The 19,966-nt window shown below is 37.0% G+C and overlaps 1 protein-coding gene, 2 long non-coding RNA genes and 4 other non-coding genes across 7 annotated transcripts; 2 read left to right on the forward strand and 5 right to left on the reverse strand.

Annotated features, from left to right (window-relative positions):
- Positions 1 to 2,162: 2,162 nt before the first annotated feature.
- On the reverse strand, positions 2,163 to 2,323 carry LOC138898307 (U1 spliceosomal RNA). The gene has a single exon (XR_011410775.1). It is a non-coding gene; the product is annotated as a U1 spliceosomal RNA (small nuclear RNA).
- A 923-nt stretch (positions 2,324 to 3,246) lies between these two features.
- Positions 3,247 to 5,321, forward strand: LOC138896926 (uncharacterized). The gene is made up of 2 exons (XR_011410538.1): positions 3,247 to 3,548; positions 3,705 to 5,321. It is a non-coding gene; the product is annotated as an uncharacterized lncRNA (long non-coding RNA).
- LOC138898302 (U5 spliceosomal RNA) lies at positions 3,355 to 3,471 on the reverse strand. The gene has a single exon (XR_011410766.1). It is a non-coding gene; the product is annotated as a U5 spliceosomal RNA (small nuclear RNA).
- Positions 5,322 to 6,411: 1,090 nt separating the features above from the next.
- On the reverse strand, positions 6,412 to 8,797 carry LOC138896703 (uncharacterized). The gene is made up of 2 exons (XR_011410100.1): positions 8,435 to 8,797; positions 6,412 to 7,077 (listed from the first exon to the last, which is right to left on the reverse strand). It is a non-coding gene; the product is annotated as an uncharacterized lncRNA (long non-coding RNA).
- On the reverse strand, positions 6,794 to 6,911 carry LOC138898298 (U5 spliceosomal RNA). The gene has a single exon (XR_011410762.1). It is a non-coding gene; the product is annotated as a U5 spliceosomal RNA (small nuclear RNA).
- LOC138898315 (U1 spliceosomal RNA) lies at positions 8,659 to 8,819 on the reverse strand. Its single transcript, XR_011410786.1, has one exon. It is a non-coding gene; the product is annotated as a U1 spliceosomal RNA (small nuclear RNA).
- Positions 8,820 to 15,605: 6,786 nt separating this feature from the next.
- LOC138897930 (uncharacterized) lies at positions 15,606 to 16,127 on the forward strand. Its single transcript, XM_070183954.1, has one exon. It carries the CDS (start codon positions 15,606 to 15,608, stop codon positions 16,125 to 16,127), a length of 522 nt encoding a protein of 173 aa, XP_070040055.1.
- Positions 16,128 to 19,966: the final 3,839 nt, after the last annotated feature.

The raw sequence follows: 19,966 nt of genomic DNA on the forward strand, positions 1-19,966 counted from the left end.
TGAATATAAATGCCAAATTCTCTGTAACGGGCCGTCGCTCTTAATGCTGCAGAATATTTCTTATTAAATGCTACCGGGAGCAGAGCATTTAATACACCTTTATGAACGTTATCCCTTCCGGTGACAAGCGGAATGGCTGTGTTCGGTCTTCGGCCATCCCCGTATTGGGTTCCACGTGTCTTTCCTTTAGATGACCACATGTCATATCATATTTCACCTTATACAATCACGGCCCAGAAGAATTCCATGAGGAGTCTTTGCCTTCTGAATGGTATGAGAAAGCTTTCTCAAAATTAACAAAATTGAGCCACTTGCTAAAGAATGTGGACTTAGTTGATGGTAAGCTAGTCAATGTTAATGATCGCGCGAGAGTTTATGATGAGAGCTTGAAACAAAAGATGACTACTTTTAAATCACTGGCTAGGACCTTTGTTGGGTGCGTCAATGCAAGAAAGGATGAAGAAGAATGTGATGGAAGCATTAGCTGATTCATAATACGACCAGCCTGTGTATTTCAGTAAAGCTAGCGAGAGGGAATCGATTACCATTGATTCCCTCACAAAAGTGTCAAACTTCTTGATTGTGTCTGCTCAACAAAAGAAGCTTGTCAGGCAATCAGTATGTGCACAGGTCACAAAGTACCCGATATGGACAGGGGTACTCGGGGAGATATTGATTGGACTGAAATCTGAGATAGATTTTCTAAATAGTAGGTGTCCGAGTAAAGAAATTAAAATGGCGCAGCAAATAGTTGCAACTTGTCAAAAGTTTTTAGAAAGTGCCACTTCTTATGACCCTGAATCCACTTCATGGATGCGCCTCGCACCTGCCAAAGGCGCGGAGTCACCCACTTCTCACAAGTGGGAAGATGTTCTTGAAATGTTTCTCGACCTTATTAATTGCTTGAGTGAAGAGACAAAATTAACTTCGGAGGTTAAGAAGCTTGAGGCCATGAAAGAAGGGCTTTATCAGATTAGGGATGTTCTGATAGACAAAAGCATTGGATATAAGGAAACTCGCCACCAGGAGAGTTTAGTGCACAAGAAGTTGAGTAAAACATTGGGTCACTCGTCACGATGTGTGTTCACACTTCTTCTTTATTATATTTATGGCAACATATGGGATATTGAAGTTGAAGTTTGTTGAGGACTTTATGCGCAATTGGTCGTGGGGACAAGTTCCGTCTATGCATGGGAAAGATCTTAACATCCAATGAGCAGAATATACTGCAGAGTGGGGTAAAGCAGCTAAGCAGAGTTCTGGGGCTTTTCAAGTTTGTATGGGAAACAGCAGGAATGAAAGGCGACCTAGAAGTACAAGGCCATTTGTGGTGCATTGGCGCGGAGAATAAGTCATTTACCTATAGAAACACTATGTTCTTGCTGCATTCTATTAGTTGCTAATGCCGGGCTTGTATCGTAGGTTAGTACGGCGCCAGATATCGTAGGTGAATCTCTTTCGAGTGGGATTCACCTCTTCATTTCCCTCATCCAAAACTTTCAAGGCTTAAATTTTTTTGGCCATTCTCATTCCCTCTTCGGTCATTGAGTTTATAGTTTGATCTCCATATGCATAAACCTCTCTACCTGCACAAGATATTGGGTATGTTGTTGTATCTCTAGATGCATAAAAGTTACTCTCCAACTGTTTTTTATTTTCTAGATAATTTCTCAAACTTGTCATTTTTATCCAAATCGTGTACTAGTCTTCATAGTCAACCAAATAGTTGATGTGCAATGTGTCTTATTGACATCATAGTTTTTAGTGAAAGGCATTTTGTCTAAGTGGTATTTCACCATACCTATGAACAAGACATAGAGTTGGGTTCTGCCATAACTGTTTGGTCCAAAAAAAACATGAGATTCTCTCAAAGACGAGAATAATGGGAAGGAAAAGGCTAAAAGTAATTAGAATAAATTTCAACAGTAGACTAAGTAATTCCATCCTCAGTCCTCACGCCCAAATATAGAAAGGCAAACAACGTAGAGTTACTTATGTCATGCAAAATCTAAATTAACAAATTGGAGTTCCACAAAACTCTCATTTATTTAACAAGTTAAATAAAATTACAAATATTGGCATAAAATTGTAAGGGGAACTCAACGAATTCACAAGTACATAATATTCATGCCTTGAGTGAAACACTTTTGTTGATGACTTGGGTAGGGGCCGCGCGAACGCAGGCCCCCGCTGCCACAAATTATGACGTAGGCTCGACCACTTGGGCCGACCTTAGGCGGGCACCCCTCCAAAGTGCAATGGAGGTCACCAACCTAGGCCATAGGTCTTATTGATCGCCCATTGACCCCGTCCAGGTAAGTATGTTCCCTTGATGCTCCTCCCTATGGTTTTATATCCCTCCAGCTCTTGGTTTTCCTTTGTGTTAGCCGATATGGGACATCTTGTGCCTAAGCTATCTTCTCTTTGAATAGGATAAGCAGTGTTTAGATCCTAGTGATACAAACTCAGTTCTTTTAAGTCCTCTATTGCCAGTATACTAACCAGTTTGGTGTAGCTAATCTATCTTTCATACCAGATGTCAAAACTTATGGAATTATAGCATTTGGTGCAATCCCCTAACCACATTGCAAGGATCCTATGTTTTCCAAAACACAGTACTAATTTTTTATGGAATTCGCTCTGCTCAATGCTAAGATCCTACGTCCTTTTTCTTGGATGGAATAGATGCTTAAATATAGGAGTTGCATTGATATGTGGTTATGGCATATGGAAAGAGGGCTGTGAGACTGGCATTGTACAGTTCTGAGACTGCAATTTCATCAACAATGTTTTTTCATTTTTATTCCTAAGTATTTATCTTTTGATTTTTTATTGACGGATTATCATGTTTGTTTAAGTCAGTACTAGTCTTCATAGTCCACCACTCAACCACTTATTAGATGCGCAATGTTCTGTCTTATCATTCGTGTACAAGATTGAAACTAAAATTGGTGGGACACTCAGTTAAGAAACCCCTTGGAAAACTGCAATATTCTTTAGTGAACGGCAAAAAGAACAGTTAGCTCTCTACTCATCGCAAGGCTGTGTGGGATGTAGAGATGATTCGCTCGCCTTTGTCTTACAATATAGGTCGGATGTGCACCCGTAAACTATTTTTATATCCACATACAGTTGAGATTTACAACTCCTTAATCGTAAAAACTATAGCTTCCTTTCTTTCACACAATTAAACACAGATAACTAAGAAATGAAAGAAAGCCAGAAAGAAGCTAGATGAAGATTAATTTGGAATTTAAATAAGTTGTTTTCAGCTAATTCAAACAGGCTGTGTGCTACTTTAATACTGAAAAAAGTTAAACATACGCACGCAAGACTGAAACTAGAATTGTAGGGGGTTCTCAAAGAAGAAAACCCCTCCAAAAATAGGCGTATGCCACTGAATGCAGCGCACACACGGTATTCTTTAGTAAAAGGCGAAAGAATAGTTCGCTTTGTGCTCACTGCATGGCTGCGTGAGTTTTACAATAGCCAGTGCCTCCCTTTTTATGTTGTAACAAAGTCTGGTTTTACTCTTTAGGTTCGATGTGGTACGTGCATCACTCTTTTTCCCCTCAAAATATATTTCACTCTCCTTTTTTCTTTTGTTCTTCTCCTTCTTCAGCAGTCTTGCAATTACCTACTGTATGGTTGAAAACTTATGCTATTCGGCATGATTTGTAATCTTATATTTGATTTCTCGTCAGTTTCCCGGTGATTGGAAGAGATATATGCTCACAAGCTGATCGACGAAATGCTGCACAGAAAGATTTGGACTATATATCTTGAATTTCGGATCCAGGTTGGTTTTTAATTGTATAATGGAGGACCCAATCGGCATAAGCAGAAAACAGAGCAGTCTCGGTCGATTAAATTGCATTGTTTATTTTTACTTTAAGTTGGCCTTACAATGGCATTGAGTAGTATGAAAGATATTGATAGCCAACAAAAGTGGAGGGATGCGGTTTTGTCACTGCCCAGAAGAAGTCAATGAGGAGTCTCTGCATTCTGAATGGTATGAAAAAGCTTTCTCAAAATTAACAAAAATGAGCCACTTACTAAAGCATGTGGACTTAGTTGATGGTAAGCTAGTCAATATTAATGACCGCGCGAGAGTTTATGACGAGAGCTTGGAACAAAAGATGTCTCCTTTTAAATCACTGGCTATGACATTTATTGGGTGTCCGTCAATGCAAGAAATGATGAAGAAAAGAAGCTTCAACAAAAGAAGCTTGTCAGGCAATCGATATGTACACAGGTCACAAAGTACCCGATATGGACAGGGGCACTCGAGGAGATATTGAATGGGCTGAAATCTGAGATAGATTTTCTAAATCGCAAATGTCCGAGTAAAGAAATTAAAATGTCGCAGCAAATAGTTACAACTTGTCAAAAGTTTTTAGAAAGTGCCACTTCTTATGACCCTGAATCCACTTCATGGATATGCCTCGCACCTGCCAAAGGTGCGGAGTCACCCACTTCTAACAAGTGGGAAGATGTTCTTGAAATGTTTCTCGACCTTAGTAATTGCTTGAGTGAATAGACAAAAATAACTTCGAAGTAAGAAGCTTGAGGTTATGAAAGAGGGACTTTATTAGATTAGGGATGTTTCGATAGACAAAAACATTGGATATAAGGAAACTCGCCACCAAGAAAGTTTAGTGCACAAGAAATTAACTAAAACATTGGGCCACTCGTCGCGATGTGTGTTCATACTTCTTCTTTATTATCTTTATGGCAGCATATGGGATATTGAAGTTGAAGTTTGTGGAGGGCTTTATGCAATTGGTCGCGGGGACAAGTTCCGTCTATGCACGGGAAAGATCTTAACATCCAATGAGCAGAATATACTGCAGAGTGGGGTAAAGCAGCTAAGCAGAGTTCTGGGGCTTTTCAAGTTTGTATGGGAAACGGCAGGAATGAAAGGCGACCTAGAAGTACAAGGCCATTTGTGGTGCATTGGTGCGGAGAATAAGTCATTTACCTATAGAAACAATCTGTTCTTGTTGCATTCTATTAGTTGCTAATGCAAGACTTTTCTCTGACAATGAGAACTAGAAAGGTTCCACCAGAGGATGATGTATTCAGCAATGAATGTGTATCGTAGGTTAGCATGTAATCAACTATTTGCTGTCATATCATTTTCAGTTTGTTATGATGGGGGAACTTTATGTCTGAGCTACAAGACAATCATCACTTCATTAGTTTGTTACAAATGGTCTAGTCAGATGCTAAATTTCATAGACTGATTTTGCTATTTAAAGTGTAACCAATTGTAGTGGACTTGCCTTAAATTTATGATGTTATAGGACAATTATATGTTAGCCTTTTTGTCTTCAACTTGCATAGGTTGGATCAATCCTATCTTGAAAAAGGTCAATATGAGAAAATGACAGAGAGAAAGGACTTGCCGCCATATTACACCAAGTTTTAGTAACTTAGTGATGCTGCTCAATGCTGAGCTCCTTCAACTTAGCTGGTGATCTTTCACTTGCTACTCGTCTACCCCATTTATATATTTGAGGTTTGGAAAAATATGTTGAATCTCAGGTTGCTCTACAAGCTTGAAAAGATGATGCGATTGGGTACGTTAATGATGTACAGTAAATAAATGGTAGGATGTGATCGCGATGGATGTTATAGTGTCTTATCTGATGTAAATAGTGGGTGCTAAAGTTATCTTGGTTCAAAATTTCAAATCAATGCTGGTTTTCATCGTTCAACAGTCAACTAAACCATTTATTTGACGCGATATCCCCTATTGATATTAAAATTCTTAAAGAACGGCATTCTACTATGTGGAATCTCAACCTAACTATAAAACAGAACTAGGCAAAGCATCAACCGATATTATCCTGAAATATGCAATTTTTGAAAGCAACGAAACTGCACTCCACCATCTGAATACATAATACTTGGCCACTTATTATTACCTCTTTCTGACTTAAACTATTAATAACAAGTCTCCAAAACAAGTCGACTTCCACCATGATAAATAAAATAATGCATAAAAAGCACATGATCATTCAATAAAACAAATAAGAAAGTCAGGGAGAACTACAGTAAAACAAAAGAAATATGTAAAGTTGGGAGAACTACATCTGAAAAAATATTGAGGAAGTTCCAACACCATAATTATTTAGTCAAATGACAGGCTTATTTGTATTCATCAAACATGTATTGCTAAATCAGCGTACCATTTGAGGCTTTTGGTAAATCCTTCTTTGATTTTTATAGTTTAGTTTCAATATAAAATTTCTACATTAACATATTAGAGTATGGATTTACTTGAATTAAAAAAAGTTAAAGTTGTAAGATCATATATTTTTTATGTTTTGTAAAAGAATTACCGTTATGTATATAAATCGCAAGAATTCCAACACGATGTTCACATGCATTAAGAGTAGGCCAGTCCAAAGTACATTTGTTGTAGTGGGTATGTGCATTGTAGAATGGCTTAGGAGAAAAAGAAACAAATACGCTTATTTATGCTAAATTTCATAGACTGATTTTGCTATTTAAAGTGTAACCAATTGTAGTGGACTGATAATTACCATAACAAAAAGGATCAATCTTAACCATAGGTCAGTGACTGATACTTTGTCATGGAAAAGACTCTAAAAGAGGATGATACATTTGTTCTCAGTAGGATATTCAGTTTCTAGAAGAAAAGGTTTCAGTTTAACAAGTGAAGTTCGTCAACATAGAAAGAGCCACAGATCCTTCCACTTTGTTCTTCTACTTAAATATATCCCTATAAAACATCAAATTTGCAGGTTAAACTAGAATTGTAGGGGGTACTCTAAAGAAGAGAACCCCTCCAAAAATTGGCGTATGCCACTGAGTGCAGCGCGCACACGGTATTCTTTAGTAAAAGGCGAAAGAATAGTTCGCTTTGTGCTCACTGCGTGGCTGCGTGAGTTCTTCACTTGCCAGTGGTTCCCTTTTTATATTGGAACAAAGTCTGGATTTACTCTTTCTTTTCGATGTGGTACGCACATCACTCTTTTTTCCCTTAAGGCTTCAAAGTATGTTTCTCTCTGCTTTTCTTCTTCTTGTTCTTCTCCTTCTTCACCAGTCCTGCAATTACTATATGGTTGGAATTTACAAGTTTTTCAAAATAAAAACAACTTTTGCGGTTCTGCATGATTTGTAATCTAACTAAAGTGTATTTGATAACTATTTAAGTTGTAACCAATTGTAGTGGACTTGCCTAAAGTGTATGATGTTATAGGATAATTATTTGTTAGATATTCCTCCTTTTTGTCTTCAACTTGCACAGGTTGGATCAATCCTATCTTGAAAAAGGTCAATATGAGAAAATGACAGAGAGAAAGGACTTGCCGCCATATTACACCAAGTTTTAGTAACTCATGCTGCTCAATGTTGAGCTCCTTGAACTTAGCTGGTGATATTTTACTTGCTCCTTGTGATGAGGACTCACTTATCTACCCATTTTTATATTTGAGGTTTGGAAAAATATGATGAATCTCAGGCTGCTCCACAAGCTTGAAAAGATGATGTGATGGGGTTTGCTAATGATGTTTACAGTGAATAAAGGTTCAACACTATAGTATAATTTGGACCAAGTTAATTGCCTTCAAAAGCGGATACAAAATTTACGGTTCAATCTTTAAGGTTTTCAGTATTGAACCATTATGTTTTTAAAATTATGGACTCATATCTACTATTTGTTGCAATTTTAGTGAATTTTTAAACATAAATTTATGCTCCCCATCGAAAGTACTAGGTTCAGAATAACCCGATGCTCAAACACTGCATCCGCCCCCCTGATTGCCTCTACCAGGTTGGAAGATCCTGGCCACAATCAATGGTAGGATGTCCCCTTTTGATATCAAAATTCTTGAAGAACGGCATTCTGCTATGTGGAATCTCAGCCTAAGCATAAAACAGAACGGCTTTTATATTTGTCAATTTTGGTCAGAAAATATGAGATTCTCACAAGGAGAACCCAATGTTATCCTGAAATATGCAAATTTTGAAAGCAGTGGCACTGCACTCCATCTGATTACTTGGCCACTTATTATTACCTCTTTCTGAGTTATATTATTAATGACAAGTCTCCAAAAATGGTTTTATTTTAAGATTGAAGCTAGTTACATTCTAATAATTCAGGAAATAAGGTCTGACTTCCTTTGTAAAAAGTCACAATTTAGACAAGACAAAGAAGAAAATTGATCCTATATAACCACGAAAGAGAGCAGATTGATTTACTATAATTCCTAAGTAGAATTGTGTGAGATTAGACGTCACATACAATAACGTCATACTCTCTTATTCATGGAAAAGAGTAGTCTTACTTTTAAAATGTTACAAAAATCAACACTATGTCCTTTTAACAGTAGTAAATAATTTATATTTTCAATTTTTTTTATCTTGCTGAAGCTGGAATTGAGAGTAAAATAATGAATGTTACCCTCTCTTTCGAATGGAATTCACCTCTTCCTTTCCCTCAGCCAAACCTTTTAAGGCTTGAAATGTTTTGGCCATCCTCATTCCTTCTTCGGTCCCTGGTTCAGTTTAACTCACAAGCAGTGCCAAATGTGGAAAAAAATGATCCCTTTGTTTCCGCTGGACTCTGGGCCATTCAAAATAATAAAAGCAATAGCTTGAGCCAAAAAAGTTTAGTTGAAGAATTGGGTAGGGGCCGCGCGAACGCAGGCCTCCACTGCCACAAATTATGACATAAGCTCCACCACTTGAGCCGACCTTAGGCGGACACCCCTCCAAAGTGCAATGGAAGTCACCAACCTAGGCCATGAGTCTTATTGATCGCCCATTGACCCCGTCCAGGTAAGTATGTTTCAATATAACTCCTTGCTATGGTTTTATACACCTCCTGATCCTCAGTTTTGTTTGTGTCAGCCGATGAGGGACAATTTGCGTTTATTTTCCCCTATTTGGTCAGAAAAGTAAAAGTAAGCCATCCACTTTCTGCTTGTTTTCCCCTTCCTTTCTTTTCTTTTCTTTTTCATTTATAGCACGCTTGATACATAAAAAAACAGATTCTCGAATCTCTTAAGAGTAAAATACCAAAAATTCACCTGAAACCTAATTTGAGCAAATCATCTTTTGGATTAAGGGTGTTGTTTAGTACCTGAGGTCATTCTAAATGTATGATTACTGCAAAGTTGCTGAATTTACAGGGGGGAAGTAATGTGCAACACTGCAACCCTTGCTGCTGCCGGGGCGGATTTAGTAGGGCGGAAGGGAGTTCACCCGAACCCTTCGCCGGAAAATTATACTGTATATCTAAGGTGAAATTAGGTTTGTGCCTCTATATATTATATTTTGAATCCCCTTGACATAGCCCAAATGCGTAGCTTAGTGATCAAGGGTGTTCAAAATCTTTGTGAGGTCAATGGTTCAATTACCATTGGCGACATTTTGTTTTAATTTCTTAACTTTTTCTTGTTTGAACCCTCTTAGCAGAAATTCTGCCTTCGCCATGGCCTGCTAGGTAATCCAATATTTTGCTTTCGGAGTTAATTCATAATTACCATAACAAAAAGGATCAATCTTAACCGTAGGTCTCTAAAGAGGATAGCATATTTTCCTCAGATTGTATGACATCCAGTTTCCAGAAGAAAAAAGTTCAGTTTAATAAGTGATGTTCATTTCCATTCTCAAAAAATAACTTAGGAAGAGCCCCAAATTTATTCCACTTAGTTCTTCAACTGGTATGCCTATAAAACATCTCATTAAAGGTTACAAACTAGAATTGTACGGGGAACAAGATATGGCACAAATCCATTCCCTTCAAACAATCTTTCATGTGTTGGAGGGTCTTCTTTGGTAGAATGTCACGCCCCAATTTCACCTATAGGTTGTGATGGCGCCCAACACTTACAGCTAGGCAAGCCAACTAGTAATTTAAACCCATATTCAATTCTTTAAAAATTAACCAAGTAATTAAACTCTTCTTACTTACAATAATTTAGACAATATGAGAAGAATTAGTAAATTAAAATAACCAAGAACAGAATTTAAATCCAAACATTCTACTAGTGTGTGTGCCAAGATTTGGTGTCACAAGTGTATGAGCATCTAGTAGATTATACAAAAAAATTATAAAAACTGTCTGAAATGAAATAGACAAAATAAAACTCCCAGAAGAGGCACTAGTTGCTGCAGAACGGCTCAGAAAGCAGCTCGCCACTAAGCCTCTCGATAACGCGGGTGCGCACCGATAGGTCCAACAATAGTACCTGTCTCAGGTCCTGCACAAAAAGTGCAGCAATCGTAGCATGAGTACGTAAACAACGTGTACTCAGTAATTATCAAGCCTAATCTCGAAGAGGTAGAAACGAGATGATCGACTTTGACACTCACTAAGGGTCAATAATAATAATAAATATAATAAAAATAGAAATATTTAAATCAACATGATTCACAGAGTTAACAATAATTTTATTTAACCAACAGAAATAATTAAATTCCTTCAAATGCAACAATTTCCAATCTATTAATTAAATTCACAAGCTGCAATTAAAATATCAAGGTATCGTGTAATTATTTTTATTAGGCACGATTTCTGCCGAGGTCGTATGGCCCGATCCAGAGTGTTGTGTACACTGCCGAGGGACGTGCGGCGCGATCCATAGATGCATCTATATTGCCGAGGCGTTCGGCCCGCTCCACTAGAAAGGAGGACATTTTCTTATGTACATCCGGAAGGAGAGTATATTTATTATAAGATTAATTCGAGAGGATGAACAATTTCTTTTAACAATTAATTAATTTAAGCAGAAAATTAAGTATATAGGATTTCCATCTTTTACTATCTTTCCCTAACAATTCACAATATATTTCAAATTATTTAATTAAACAAAGGATATAATTTACACACATAATTCATGCTTTGAGTCCTAAACTACCCGGACTTTAGCATAGATAGTAGCTACGTACGGACTCTTGTCATCTCGTGCGTACGTAGCCCCCACATTTAGCAACAATTATTAATTTAATCATCTATGGGGTAAATTCCCCATCACAAGATTAGACAAGAGACTTACCTCAACTTGCTCCAATTTAATCCACTAGTAGGTCTTTCCTTCGATTATCCAACTCTGTATGGCTCGAATCTAGCCAAAATAATTCGATACAATCACTAAAAATTATAGGAATCAATTTCATAAGAAAATACTACATTTTTCAATAAAAATTCAAAATTAACTCAAAAATCGTCTGTGGGGCCCACGTCTCGGAATTCGGCGAAAGTTACGAAATATGAACGCGCACTCAACCACGAGTCTACCCATACCAAAATTACTAAATTCCGATAACAAATCCTCAAATCTATCCAAGAGGGTTTTCAAACTTTTCCAACTTAATTCACCAATTAAATGATAAAAACAGTGATGAATTCTGGTAATTTAACCAATATTGAGTTAAGAACACTTACCCCGTTGTTTACTCTGAAAATCTCCCAAAAATCACCTCAATCCGAGCTCCAAATCGGTAAAAATGAAAAATGGCTATTTTCAGAACTTAAACTCTCTGTCCAGTGATTTCTTCTACGCGATTGCAAACTTCTTCACACGATCGCGAAGCACAATTTTAACACTGCCAAAATTAACTCTACGCGATCGCGGAAAGTCCCACGCGATCGCGAAGCACTGACTCCGCAAACCTACGCGATCACGAACCTTTTCATGCGATCGCGAAGCATTAAGCGCGCGTGGCCCAACTCCTCCCTCCGTTCCTCTTCGCGAACGCGGCCTTAGCCACGCGTTCGCATAGCACAGCTCGCCCCAACCTACGCGATCGCGGACTTGCCCACGCGATCGCATAGAACAAATTTCCAGCTGCCCAATTAAGCCTACGCGATCGCATCCCAATTCACACGATCGCGTAGAACAAAGTCATCTCTGCCCAAATTACCCTACGCGATCGCAGACAAACTTACGCAATCGCGTATAAGGAAATCAGAAGAAAAATACCAGCAGCTATCAGCAATCTCCCAAAGGCCAAAAATGATTCGTTAGCCGTCCGAAACTCACCCGAGCCCCTCGGGACCTCAACCAAATATACCAACAAGTCCTAACACATTATACGAACTTAGTCAAAACCTCAAATCACATCAAATAATGCTAAAACCACTAATCATACTTCAATTCAAGCTTAATGAAACTTAAAATTTCCAACTTCTACATTCGATGTCGAAACCTATCAAATCAAGTCCGATTGACCTCAAATTTTGCATACAAGTCATAAATGACATAACAGAGCTATGAAAATTTTCGAAACTGGATTCCGACCCCGATATCAAAAAGTCAACACCCCGGTCAAACTTCCAAACTTAAATTCTTGTTTTAGCCATTTCAGGCCTAATTTAACTACGGACTTCCAAATAAAATTTCTCCTAAATCCAAAATTACCATACGGAGCTATTGGAACCGTCAAATCCTGATTCCGAGGTCGTTTTCTCAAAATATTGACCGAAGTCAAACTTAGCATTTTAAGGTTAACTTAAGGAACCAAGTGTTCCGATTTCAACCCGAACACTTCCAAATCCTGAACCAACTATCCCCGCAAGTCATAAATTAATAAAAGTACATATATGGAGTTTTATTTAGGGGAACATGGTTCTAAAAGTCAAAATAATCGGTTGAGTCATTACATAGAATCCCCATCAGGGAGAATATCAGTAGGTTGGATTCTCAAGAAACTGAGGGTTGTAGATGTTGTCCAACACCTGTTATGGAGACCTTGCTATTAGGGATATAGTAGATATACCCTAGATCCAATCTCATATTTGATGATTGAAACATATTTTTGTAAACGTTATTTGATATAAAATATATATGACATTTGATATTCTTTTATCAAAGTTTATTAATTACTTGATAAATTTAATAAGGTCCTTGATTAAATTTTGAGACTTGTCATCGTGATGGAGATCATGATAATGAGAGTAAAGTCTCTTACCATTTAATCTAAATTTTGTCCTTGATCGTAGGATTATTAATTTGGACATTAGTAATCCGGTTAGATCAATATTTATGTGATCGTCTTTATGTGATAAAGATTAGTTGATATCATTAAATAAATTACATATATAGATGATGCATATAGAGATATGATCATTGAACCGACTCATTGGATAATTCCTAATGGTTAAAATTACCATAAACTGTCAATAGGATATTCTCTTGAAGAATGTGATGTAAGATCCTTTGACCTGAGATCGTCATAGTAATTGATAAGTTATTTATTGTGCTTTGATACTAGACACATATGGCCCTAGGACGATAGTTGAAAGGATATTGGGTATAATTAAATACTTATAGAATTAGTGTTTGATCAAGATGGAATCTGTCAACTCTTGGTAATAAGTTTAAGCTCCGTGTTGTCATGAATTATAAACGACCAAACTAAGACTTTGGCCAAGGCAATTGAATGAAAAGAAGAAAAGAGTTTCTTAGGTCATTCAATGGTTGATTATATTTGACATGCACACATAGTTGGTCGCCTATTAGGATTTGACAGTTGAACCATATCCTAGGGTGACTCAGAGCTATAAAGACAAGATAATATTAATTATTCTTCTACTGGTTCGTGAGAGTAACTTGTATACTTCATTCTATCCGGCCGTTAAGGAGTGTTGCTAGACGCCACCCTTGATTAGTATATTGATATGATTAATTTACTACCGGTTTAGTATTGAACCTATGGGGTCGCACACTAACGAGTATTATGATCTTTGTTAAGGATTAGTTAACTTATTATTTGACAATTGAATTAAAGAATTTAATTAGTCAAATAAATAAAGTTATTAGTCCAAATAAAATATTATTATATTCTTTGCTAGCACAGAGAATATAATTAATATTGTGAACAAATTGAACTTTTCTATTTGGAATAGAAAATTAAATTATATCTCTTGGTTGAAATATATATATAAAAGATTCATAAAGATTAATTTGATCAATCCAATTAAGAATTGGATTGACGTGAAAGTCAACGTCGGTTATTTCATCCCCATAAGAATGGGATTGGTAATTTTAATAATAAATAATTACTTGAAGTCCAATTTGGAATTGGACAGCATTTTCACGTCAAAGTCCTTAAGGACGTTGGTCACGTCGTTAATCCCTTTGGAAGGGAATTTGATATTTTGCAATAAAATATTATGGTAAAGTTTAATTTTGGAATTAAACTTGCACCCCAAGTAAATCATCACCTCAATCAAATAGGAAAAAGGTTTATAGGTGATACTATATAAAGTTTGGAAGTTTGATAATTTCATTCAATTTATTCGCAGGTTTCATTGATCAAATAGTTGATAGCAAGGATCAGTCTCGGTGTGGATACACATAGAGTCTTCGCACTATCGAAGAATTTTGAAACGAGACTCTATTCACCAGGTACGTCTCAGATCCGATCTTTGACATGTAAATAAATTTTAAACACGAAAAAATCTGCCTAGGATTGTTATTTTCTTCCGCTGCGTGTTACGGACATCTATATGCAATCCTTCAATGGTATCGGAGCCATGGTTTCTCGTGTCTAAAATTTATTTACGAAATATTTTAAGATTATATTTGAATGGTTCAAACCATAATACATGTGTCTTGTGCAATAGTCAAATTGTTTGAATGCATATGGATTGATATTATTTTATTGTGAATAAAATATGTATACATATAAGTTAAACTATTGAGATAGTTCATAACTTGAATTTAAAATTTTGTATTATATACGACTGTAATTTATAATAGGTTATTAGATTCTACTGTTATTTTAATTGTTCTTAGTTCATGCAATGTTAATTAATAATAATATTCTGGCATGAATTATTTTTATGTGATATATAAGATAAACATGTTAGAAGAATGTTGATTCGTTTGTTTATGTCACGTGCTTGTTCGTTACATAATTTTGAATTATTTATTACATGTGATGTAAATTAATTTATGACTAAGCATGTAGACAACTTGAACTAAATTCAAGTGTTATAAAAGCATTGATCATCATGTTATTAAAAGTTGGTTTAATAGCAATTCCCTCCTACTAAAAATTTGAGTTCTTAAATAATAAAATATAAGATATTTTATTGTAAAGCTATCCATCAAAATAAATAATTTTATTTATTTCTTGTTTATAAGGAGCGGCCTAACAACCAGGAAACTTATAGTTCGAGAATATGTTAAAATTATTTATTGCACTAGATGCATGGATTGGAAGAATTATTTAATTTTATACTAGACGCCTGGACTACCCGGGGAGTATAAAATTTAATAAGTTCTTTGTTATCATGATGGTTGAACTCAACTATGCCAATAGGATCGACCTGACTACCAGGGGACTATTTGGCATAGACCTATTTAAGAAAATTGTATGGAGATACAATTGGTAAGAATACCTATCTTTGAAATATATGTGAGAAACGACTTGACTTCCAAGGGGCTCATATATATTGTTAAAGGATTACTTTACTCCACTAACAGAAATAATGATTTCTTAGACTATAATGAAGGTAAATAGTTTAAAATAATTAGTGGAAATATTATTTAGATAAAAGTCCATGTCTTTATGATATATACAAATATGTTCTTATATTATTGCATTTTAGATTTCTCAATATGTCTGTTATATCATTGCGTGAAATACTTGAGACTAACAAGTTGGTAGGACCAAACTTTAATGACTGGTATAGAAATTTGAGAATTGTTCTTGTGCATGAAAAGCTCATTGATGTGATCGATAAGACTGCAAAGCTAGTCCCACCAGAGAATAATGTTGAAGGCACCAAGGTTTATCAGAAATACTTGGAAGAATGCCTTGTTATTAAACGTATCATTCTCGTTTCTATGAGTTCTGAACTCCAGAGGAAACATCAAAATATGGATCCAACTGCAATCATTGAATATCTTAAGAAAATGGTTGATACACAGTTGGACATTGATAACTCCCCAGTTGGACCCCATGTCAATCTTGTGATTGATCTTACCGAAGAACTTGAGAAGTTGGGGTACAAGCTTGGTAAAGAGCTTTCTGGAGATTTGATCTTGAAGTCAGTATATGATGCTAAATGTTTTCATTGTAAGAAGAATAGGCACTGGAAGAGAAACTGCAAGGAGTATCTTGTAACTCTAAAAGGATAAGAAAAAATGTGAGACATTAATGAAAAATATTTTCAAGGTTTCTTTAGCTACTCCTTGTCACGACCCAAAATCTGACTAGTCGTGATGGCACCCAACCCGACCCGCTAGGTAAGCCAATTAACCACTAATCAATTCCAATAACAATTTATAAAGCAATTAAGTAATGAAATATCATAATCTTATACATTTCTCAAGAACTGGTAGTATAAATCATGAGGTTCTAAGAATAGAGATTACAAAGCGGAAATGAAATAAATACACAGTCTGTTTGAATAGTACATAAACAGAGTTTTACAGATCTAAAGCTACCACGAACAAGAGGCAGCTACAGCCGGGATGCAAGTACATCTTCAGTCCAGCTCCTATCGATAATAGCAACATCAGCAGCCAATATCTGTACGCAAGGTGCAGAAGTGTAGTATGAGTACAACCGACCCCATGTACTCAATAAGTAACAAACCTAACGTTAGGTTGAAAGTAGTGACGAGCTTGTACCAAGGTCAGAGTTCAACTCCCATAACCAACAACAGTTCATAACAACATAAAGCAAGTAATACCAGAAATAACTCAACAATCAAATGCTCAACAAAACATGATTTCTGAAAATAGTTCTTCCTTTGCAGTACATCAATGAAAACCCAAATCGTGTACCAGAGTTGCCAAAAATATGAATAAGTTTGAAAACAATAATTTTTCCAAAAATCCTTTCAATAATAAATAAGATGTTTCATTTTCTTTCCAGATAACCAGTGTAAACAAATGTATCACTATGCCCATCTGCCAACATGTGTGAGAAATCATGAATGATGTGATACCGTACAGCATGAGAAAAATACATCTCTATGCATGTATGTCATGTGTGCATGTCAATGCAATGTATCTAAGAGATGAACTCATGTACTCACACTCTCAGAGTATTCAATCTCACTTTCTCACATATTCCATTCATCATGCCCAATCACTCGGTACTGTATATGGCCAATCCGGCCCAGGAAAGATCCATTCCGGAATATACACATCAACTAATCATCAGTCACTCAGTACCGAGTAGGGCCAATCCAGCCCGTGAAGAAGATCCATCTCCAGGTATATAATACTTCGGACAAGATCCATGTCTAGGGAAGATCCATCCCTCAATAATATCAACCACGCTCACTGGGGGTGTACAGACTCCGGAGGGGCTCCTTCAGCCCAAGCGCTATAAACTGCACGGACAACTCACGTGCTGCACGGACAACTCATGTGCTATATAAAGCCTATAAGGCCTGCTGCAGGCGGGCATCCCCGATCCACATAATAATATCTTCACAGTCAGGCTCTCGGCCTCCCTCAGTCATCAATCTCTCCAGTCTCTCTCTCATGGGCTCACAATGTCATGAAAATAGCCCAAAAATGATGATATGATGTATCAATAAATAACAGAGACTGAGATATGATATGCAATGAAATGAATATGACTGAGTATAAAATTTCATTTTAAACAAATAATTCACAGCAATATGACCTTTGAGGGTCTCAATAATACTGGCACATAGCCTCACATGATTTTTAATATGATTCTCAGCTCAATTTCTTTAACACATAAAACTACATGGAAAATACCAAGATTATGACTACAAAATTCCACGGAACCAATTTCGTCACAATTTCTATGGTGCACGCCCACACGCCCGTCACCTAGCATGTGCGTCACCTCCCAACAATTTACATAATACATATATTCAGGGTTCATACCCTCAGCTCCAAGATTAGAAGAGTTACTTACCTCGAACAAGACGAATCCAATTCCGAGCAAGATCAAAATGCTCCAGAAATCTCATTCTACGCGTATCAACTTCTGAACGGCTCAAATCTAACCACAATAAATTTGATTCAGTCCACACAATTATAGGGATTAATTCCATATCAAAATACTAATATTTTCCCACAAAATCTGAAATTACACTCCAAAAATTGCCCGTGAGACCCACGTCTCGGAATCCGACGAAACTCACAAAATCCGACAACCCATCCAATTACAAGTTCAACCATACTAATTTCACTCAATTCCGACTCCAAATCGATGTTCAAAACTCAAAAATTCGTTTTATGAACTTTAGGCCAACACCCCCAATTTCGTCTTTAAATTCATCAACCAATTGCTAAAAATGAAGATAGATTCATGAAATATAATCACAAGGGAGTCAAGAACACTTATCCCACAAGTTGTGTTGAAAAATTCCTCTCCAAAGTCGCCCAAACCGAGATCCAAAATGAGAAAAATCTCGGAAACCTTCATTTTTAACACTGCCCATGCATTTCCGCACCTGCGGTGCCTGGGCTCGCACCTGCGCATCCACTTTTGCGGAAGAATTGCGCGCCTGCGAACACAGCCAGCCTTCCAAATCCTCGCATTTGCGGCGCCCTTCTCGCATCTGCGGGCTCGCAGATGCGCATTACCCTCCACACCTGCGTTCGCCCAAGCCAGCCCCAGTTCCGCATCTGCGCCAACCACACCGCACATGCGGCATCGCACCTACGGCCAAGACCCTCGCAGGTGCGATCACACCAGAGGCAGCAATTCCAGCATTTTCCTTAAGTCCTAATTTGATCCGTTAACCATCCGAAACTCACCGAGGCCCACAGGACCTCAACCAAATACACCAACAAGTCCTAAAACATACCATGAACCTACTCGAGGCCTCAAATCACATCAAACAACATCAAAATGACGAATCATACCCCAATTTAAAATCTATGAACTTTAAAACTTCAACTTCCACAACCGATGCCGAAACCTATCAAATTACGTCTGATTGACCTCAAATTTAGCACGCAAGTCACATTTCACATTACGGACCTATCCCAATTTCCAGAATCGGATTCCAACCCCGATATCAAAAAGTCAACCCCTCGGTCAAACTTCCCGAAAATTCAACTTTCACCATTTCAAGCCTAATTCCACTACGGACCTCCAAATAACTTTCCTGACACACTCCTAAGTCCAAAATCAGCATACGGAGCTACTGGAATCATCATAATTCGAATCAGAGGTCATTTACACATAGATCAACATCCGGTTGACTTTTCCAACTTAAGCTTTTCATTTAAGAGACTAAGTGTCTCATTTCACTCTAAATTCTCTCCGGACCCGAACTAACTAACCCGATAAGTCATACAACAACTATAAAGTATAAATGGAGCATTAAATGGGGGAACGAGGCTGAAATGCTCAAAACGACCGGCCGGGTCGTTACATACTATTTCTTCACTGTGGGTATTAGATACTGGTAGTGGTTATAACATCTGTAATATGTTGCAAGGGTTCAAGATAAGTAGGAGGCTGAAGAAAGGAGAATTTAATCTACAAGTTGGAAATGGTGCAAAAGTTGCAGCCATAGTTGTAGGATCAATTTCTTTAATAATGCCTTCGAGCAAAGTTCTTATGCTGGATGGTTGTTATTATGTTCCTAAATTTATTTCAAACATAATTTCAACTTCTATGTTGGACAAGCGTATATATAGGAAATGGTATTTGCTCTATTCATTATGGTAATGATTTATATGTGAATGACTTTCTCCAACATAATATTTATGTCATACCTAATGTAAATGCAAATTCGATTATGCATATTTCTAGTCTAAAGAGAAAAGAGATGATCAAGCAAATCATACATACCTTTGGCATTGTAGGCTTGGTCATATTGGAGAGAAAAGAATTAACAAGTTGTACAAGGAAGGGTACCTTGACAAGTATGATTTTGAATCATATCCAACTTGTGAATCTTGTCTCAACGGAAAAATGACCAAATCTCCATTTACTGGAAGTAGAGAAAGAGCTTCTAAATTATTGGGACTAA

The sequence above is a fragment of the Nicotiana tomentosiformis genome, chromosome 8 (assembly GCF_000390325.3).
Source record: "Nicotiana tomentosiformis chromosome 8, ASM39032v3, whole genome shotgun sequence".
In the NCBI taxonomy this organism is placed as follows: domain Eukaryota; kingdom Viridiplantae; phylum Streptophyta; class Magnoliopsida; order Solanales; family Solanaceae; genus Nicotiana; species Nicotiana tomentosiformis.

Excerpts from the sequence above, each read along its gene's own strand:
- LOC138897930 (XM_070183954.1), top strand. The coding sequence starts at position 15,606 with ATGTCTGTTATATCATTGCGTGAAATACTTGAGACTAACAAGTTGGTA.